The following is a 7,500-nucleotide window of genomic DNA, read 5'->3' as shown; positions in this document are numbered from 1 at the left end:
ATTACCTTAATATTACATATTTTAAAGTTTCTTTTAATATATTATAAGAAAGCATATGAGTGAAGCTTAATCCATCCCCTCCTAATTTTTATAAAGGAGAATTGGTCGATTCTCCCGAAATTAATTCTCTCTTCGGCACTTCCCACCAACGAAATATCCAAACCCCCCCCCCATACACACCTTCCACAGAGCAAACTATCTCCTCTAATCACTTGCATTAATCACGAACGTTAATCATGGCAAAGGCAATTCATGGTCAGCGAAACGGCCATGTTTATTGACACTATGGATGAGCGTTTCAAGATACCAATTCAGACCCTGATATCATCAATTACGCTCGGGATAGTGCAACCCGGTCATCAAGGGTTTTTGCACAATGATATTGCCGTTGCAAAGATGAGTATGAGAAAAGTCAGTTTTCAGGATGACGCATAGATTATTATTATTATTATTATCATTATTATTATTATTATGATGTATATATATATATTATATATATAATATATATATATATATATATATATATATATATATATATATATATATTGTAAAGATGAGTACAAAAAGTCAGTTTTCAGGACGACGCATGGATTATATATATATATATATATATATATATATATATATATATATATATATATATATATATGTATATGTATATATATACACATATACATACATATGCATATATATACATATACATATATATATATATCATATACATACATATATATATATATATATATCATATACATATATATACAATATATATATATATATATATCTATACAATATATATATACAATATATATACAGTAAATATATACATATACATATACATATACATATATATATATATATATATATATATATTACCCACGAATGGCATTTAATACCGAATTCTATCTTGGGAATATGTATCCACTTGGAATTCAATTATGGTAACAGCCTCTGGCCAGGTAGAGATTTGAACCCCTGCCTATTCGGCCAGAAACCCTGCCTGCGAGGACTCTATCAACTGAGCCATCAAGAGAGACGTAAGTGTATGAAAGAGAGATATAAGTATATGACTTGTCATAAACTTATATCTCTCTTGATGGCTCAGTTGGTAGAGTCCTCGCAGGCATGGTTTCCGGCCTAATAGGTAGGGGTTCGAATCTCTACCAGGCCAGAAGCTGTTACCATAAAATGAATTCCAAATGGAAATATATTCCCAAGATAGAATTCGGTATTAAATGCCATTCGTGGGTGATATTTACAATGATTGAAATCACGAGTGTTAGTGATATATATTCATATATATATATATACATATATATATATGTGTGTGTGTGTGTATTCACACATATATATACATATACAGTATATGCATATATATATATATATATATATACATATACCGTATATACATATATATATATGTGTATATATATACATATATGTATATATACATATATATACATATATATATATATATAAATATATACATATACATATATAAATATATATATATACATATATATATAAATATATATACATATACATATATATAAATATATATACATACATATATATAAATATATATACATATATATATATATGTATATATAATAGGCCTATATATATATATATATATATATATAATACACATATATTTACACATACATATTTATATACATATACAAACAGTACTGACTATAAAGCAATTAAGGAAATATGAATTAGTTTATATAGTATTACATTTTAGAGAATGAGAAAGAGGAGATGATGCTTATGATGATAATGTTGATGCAGATACAGATATTAAGTATTATGAACTAATAAGAATTTATATAATTCAATTCTTTAGTTTTTAGAAGAATGTGGAAACAGTTACAATTAGTTTTCTATTTCCAAGTATGTGTATATGAAAGACGTACCTGTGAGTACCAGGTATTGGCCAAAATTATCGTCATCGGTAATAATTAAAATTTTCTTACTCCTGAAGATTAAATTATAATAAAATGGAAGAAAACTTTGGAAGGTGTATGTTTAAAAGAAGAAATACAGATAAATTAGTAGAATGAAGTAAGACAATGCTGTCAGAAGGACCTAAAAACTTCACTTTCGGGAAAAAAAATTAAATTCCGAGGCGGCTCCTCAGATATTTTGTTGGTAAAATATCATATTGCTAAAGGTCCTGTAGAGAGTCGGGTTCCCTTGTAGTATAGGACCATAAAAGCAACCTTTAAAGTAAGTAGTTAGAAGGTTCAAGATCGTGATAGGTACGATGCAAAATTCCGATACTAATGTTGGCTAATTAAAGTTTTTTACATGAACTTAGGCCTTTCTTACGTTGGACCAGCTAGTTCGTTCGGAGACAGTAAACTTCTGTCAATCCCCCTCCCCCATTTCCTGGTTAACAAAAGTTTTCTACTCTCAAAAAGTTACAGTTCCTTCCCTCCGAAAATTTTATCAAGTTTCCAAGTCACGAAACCCACAAATGGATGAAACTATTATCTTGAAAATATATTCCCAACTGGATAACCTTCCCTTCCAATAGATAAACGAACATACATAATTCAAATATAATCAATAATGAACTAATTTTTCAATGCTACATAATCTGACGGAGTACCTCCATGTTTTCTGTCCCTCTGCAGGAGTGACTGAGGGCATCAGAGTCACGAAAGTGTTAGTTCCTGACTCGCTGGTCGTTGGGGACAGCGCGTGGCTCGACTGTGGATTTGAAGAGGAGGACGACCATGTCTACACCCTCAAGTGGTACTTGGGCCTACACGAGTTCTACCGTTGGACGCCGGCGGATACCCAGGAAGACAAGATCTTTCCGCTGCCCTCCGCTTTCGAGATTGACCTCGAACATTCCCGGCGGGGCCGCGTGCGGGTCTTGAACGTTACCCTCGCAGCCACGGGAAACTTCCGCTGCGAGATCTCTGGAGAAGCACCCTTCTTCAGAACGTCCTTTGGCACGGCTACACTTACAATCGTTGGTGAGTTTCGCTTGATTTTGATGGTTAGTCTCTCCTCCTCCTCCTCCTCCTCCTCCTCCTCCTCCTCCTCCTCCTCCTCCTTCTTCTTCTTCTTCTTCTTCTTCTTCTTTGTCCAGGTTTGTATCGTACTGAGAAATTTGCAACGCTTTAGATACGAAGGAATGAAGTATCACAGTGAAGTTTTCTTATTAATCCATCTTATTATACATGGAATATTTGGTTCATATTTAATATTTTCACGAAACCTAGAATATTACCTCTATTCTTTAGAATACATAAATTGGTGCTTAATGAAATTATATATAGACTACCAATATTCTATAAATACCCGTACTTACCGAGAAGAAAATATTCTTTAAACGCACAAGTCAGAAAAAAAAATTCTACGACTGAAAAAAAAATATTGGAAAAGTGTTGAAATTCTTATAAAATGATAATGTAATAAGAATAAAATTAGTTGTCATTGAAATTGGAGGTTTCTGTGCTGATAGGTTATTCCGGTATAAAAATAGAGAATTTTTTCCAATTCACACAAACCTTTTGATGAAGAGCTCCAGATAGCAACTGTTTTAGTAAAACTTTTTTTGCAATTACTTTTTCAGAGCAATATTTTCTTACATCTGTATTAAAGGACAATTGTTTAAATTTCGCCGTAAAAATCCCTATTCTTAGTTCAATATGTTCTGTATAATTATGAGGTGTGTCCTAAATACATACTGCGATAGGTTTGCAAGTTAAACTCTCTTCGGTTGGGTTGCTATTGTGTGAATGATATACTGTAGACTTGGAAAAACATAAGCATGACTTTAGGAACGAAGTGGTGAGGGTGAGACTGGTTGTAAGAAATGAGTTAGCAGCTAGAGTGGATATGAATGTGTTGAGGTGGTTTAGCCATGTTGAGAGAATGGAAAATGGCTGTCTGCTAAAGGTGATGAATGCAAGAGTTGATGGGAGAAGTACAAGAGGAAGGCCACGGTTTGGGTGGATGGATGGAGTGAAGAAAGCTCTGGGTGATAGGAGGATGGATGTGAGAGGGGCAAGAGAGCGTGCTAGAAATAGGAATGAATGGCGAGCGATTGTGACGCAGTTCCGGTAGGCTCTGCTGCTTCCTCCAGTGCCTTAGGACCGCGGAGGTAGCAGAGTAGGAGATTCAGTGTTATGAAGCTTCGTCTGTGGTGGATAACGGGGGAGGGTGGGCTGTGGCACCCTAGCATTACCAGCCGAACTCAGTTGAGTCCCTTGTCAGGCTGGGAGGAACTTAGAGAGGAGAGGTCCCCTTTTTATTTCATTTGTTTGATGTCGGCTAACCCCCAAAATTGGGGGAAGTGCCTTGGTATGTCAACGAAGAGGAAATGTCGACTCCTTTCAACCTGAAGGCGCGGCTCAAGGCTGAGCGATAGCCTTTCACCGCCCAAAGGTATACAAGAAACTGCTATATAGAAACTAGAGGGGCACCCATTAGAGCGCAGACCTCCGCCAAGGTAGCTTATTTCTCGACCTTTTGCTTGACCTTGACCTTGATCGTTGACCTTAACATGTATTAATTGGTGTGGATTTTCATACACTTGAATATGAACAAAGTTTTGAAGTCTGTGATAACAATTTATAGCGGATTACGTGAATTGGACATTTTACTTGACCATGACCTTGACCTTCCAAAATTTAAAAAATTCCAGCATTTTACATAAGTTAATCCCTGGAAGTTTCATTACTCTACGATTAAAATTGTAGCCAGGAAGCTGTTCAAAAACACACACACAAACAAATACACAAATAGGGGGTAAAACATAACCTCCTTCCAACTTCGTTGGCGGAAGTAAAAATAGTTGGAGTTAACACATGGCTGCATTAGAAGGCCGTATGAGGAAAGACTATATTACAGTATGATATTGTTAGTCCTAAAGGATGCTTGTACTATACTTTCTGAACGGTGGAAGCATACAATAGCCAGACTGTGGGAAACCATGGACTATTGTGTTAGTCTGCCTGACTTAAAAGAAAATATACTATTCTCAGACAGTTAGGCCTAGACTTGAGGGATCCTTCCAAAAGATTCGTGCCTTGCTGACTTAGCCCAAGGTCTATAGACCTTGACTTAGCCATTGGATCGGAATTAGTGATTATGAAACTGAACGATTTAAGATGCTCTAATATGACTGCTTGGTAGGGGAGACATTCCAGTTTTAGCAAGTCAGGCAATTCATAATCAAGTGATCATAAAAATTGCGTAGACAAGCCCTTGATGACTAAGGGAAATGCATACACAAGACTGAGCGACCATCATTATATAAAATACATAATACTGACTGACTGGCCACGGAGAATATGATAAACTCGAGTAAGTGACCGTGGAAAACGTATAAGCAAAACTGGCTAGCCATACACACGACGGAGTAACCATAGAGAATACATGAACAAGACTTATTAACCATGGAGCACACTTATGAGGTATGTATGAACAAGATTGTATGCCCTTGGTGAATCATGTATAAGACTGAGTGACCATGTTGAATTCATAGTCTATGCCTGACTTTCCATGATTAATACATAGATGAGTGTGTATTACCTTACAGATTTAATTTAATAGCGAGTGACAACTACACATTGCATAATCAAGATGGGTTACTTACTATTAGAATAGACAATAACAAGACAGAGTGATCATTGGGAACACTAACACAACTAACTGGCCATGAGGAATATATTAAGATGACTGAGTGACCATAGTGTCAGCATAAAGAATGAGTAACTTTATGCATAAAAAAAGACTGACGGATATGAAAGTTGTATGGTCAAGATTGAACTACCTTGAAGAATTCATAGACAAGGTTGACTGACCATAGGTGATACATAAACGCGAGTCAGTTGCCACAAGGAATTAAAATACATGATTTAGTAACCATAGGCAATGGATCCCTTAATACTGCCTGTAATGGGAAAACAATCAATACGGAGTGATTGCAGGGTAAATATAAGGCTGTCAAACAAGGTAGAATATACAAACGCCCACGGGGAATGAAGAAAGCAACGCTGAGTTTGAGATTATTGGTAAAACATTGAGAAGACCGAGTTGGCATGGATACCACATAAGAGGATTATGTGACAATTTGGTAACCGTAACAAAGACTGAGAGACCATGTGGATACATAAATATGACTGCCGGACCATGGACACAATATGCAAGGTATTTATCGAATGATTGAGACACGGGATTATGGAAATAACGAGGATCATTTTGGTCCAAATTTTCCATGTGGAAAGACTTGATTAATTTTATGAAATAATAAAGAGAGACATAATTAAATTTGAAATCTGGTGATTAACTAGTTGGGGAATCACGGGCAACAATCTTTATTAAGAATGACGGAGTGTCAAATTGGAAGAGATTGTTTTGTAAAGCCTGTTGTTTAGGGAACCTCACTTGGTACTTTATAAATTGGTATTTCTTTGCAATATTATTGATAACTCCTTTGCAACATTACTGATAACTTCCTATAATACTATATCTAGTTGTTTTGTCACAAAGTAATCATTTAGGAGTGAAATGTGTTTTTGGTAATGTTCATGAGTTTCTCTCTCTCTCTCTCTCTCTCTCTCTCTCTCTCTCTCTCTCTCTCTCTCTCTCTCTCTCTCTCTCTCTCTCTCTCTATGTTAAGTGTGCTTAAGTGTGAATAAATGTACATTTTTGCTAAACATAATGTATGTATGTGTGTATATATGCACGACTGGCCTCAGAGAGACAGAGAAATCAAAAATTGAACTATAAGCAGAGGTTAACATTGGAGATTAATGTACGAAACAAACTATATGCTTCCTGAAATTCAAAATAAAATCAGTCTCAGAAATATATCTTCATATTAAGTACAAAAACAAATTCTTTAACAGATTATTGATGAAATTGTGATATTCGAGCCGCTTTTAATATGGTTTTCTAGGAAAATATTTACGAAGTAATGAACAATTACTAAAATAGTACAAAAAATAAAGAAATAATTCTAAGATACTTTGCGGCATTTATTTGCCTAAATAAATACTTCCTAGAGGAAAATTCAAAATATTAATACTTTGAAATGAAATACCAAAGAGGAGTCCTCCCCAATTTTTTTTCCTACATCTTTTCTCGCCCATTTTTATTTATAGATCCACCCGATTCCAAACCTGCTATCACGGGAATAAAGACACAATACAAACTGCGAGACATCGTTGATGTCAACTGCACTTCTTTCAATGCCAAACCAGCACCAGAGATCACTTTTTATATCGACAACGAACTGGTAAGTTTATCTTTTTATTTTTTTGTTCTTGATTTCCCTTAGTTATTTTCTGTTTAGTGTTATTCATTTTAGGTGATACGTAACGCTGGTTGGTGGGGAGTTATGCATTTTTTTTTAGTTTTAGTTTTAGTGTTCCTGTATTTAGCTTTAATTTCATCAAATATTTGATTTGCACAAATTGCACAAGCTCGAACGTTCTCTGATAGATACTACAATAATGATACTACGACTACAAT

The 7,500-nt window shown here is 35.0% G+C and overlaps 1 protein-coding gene and 1 long non-coding RNA gene across 3 annotated transcripts in view; one reads left to right on the top strand and one right to left on the bottom strand.

Annotated features, from left to right (window-relative positions):
• The window catches only part of LOC137640645 (uncharacterized), a 770,193-nt gene that overhangs the window by 162,288 nt on the left and 600,405 nt on the right, over nucleotides 1-7,500 (bottom strand). The gene's annotated exons all lie outside the window — the stretch shown is intronic.
• LOC137640644 (uncharacterized) overlaps nucleotides 1-7,500 on the top strand; it is a 490,175-nt gene that overhangs the window by 430,700 nt on the left and 51,975 nt on the right. The window contains exons 2-3 of the mRNA XM_068373141.1: nucleotides 2,643-2,990; nucleotides 7,131-7,264. Coding sequence (XP_068229242.1) covers nucleotides 2,643-2,990; nucleotides 7,131-7,264 — 482 coding nt within the window. The remainder of the gene's footprint in view (nucleotides 1-2,642; nucleotides 2,991-7,130; nucleotides 7,265-7,500) is intronic.

The sequence above is a fragment of the Palaemon carinicauda genome, chromosome 5 (genome assembly GCF_036898095.1).
Source record: "Palaemon carinicauda isolate YSFRI2023 chromosome 5, ASM3689809v2, whole genome shotgun sequence".
Classification (NCBI taxonomy): Eukaryota; Metazoa; Arthropoda; class Malacostraca; order Decapoda; family Palaemonidae; genus Palaemon; species Palaemon carinicauda.
This window is presented reverse-complemented; position numbering and strand designations above follow the sequence as displayed.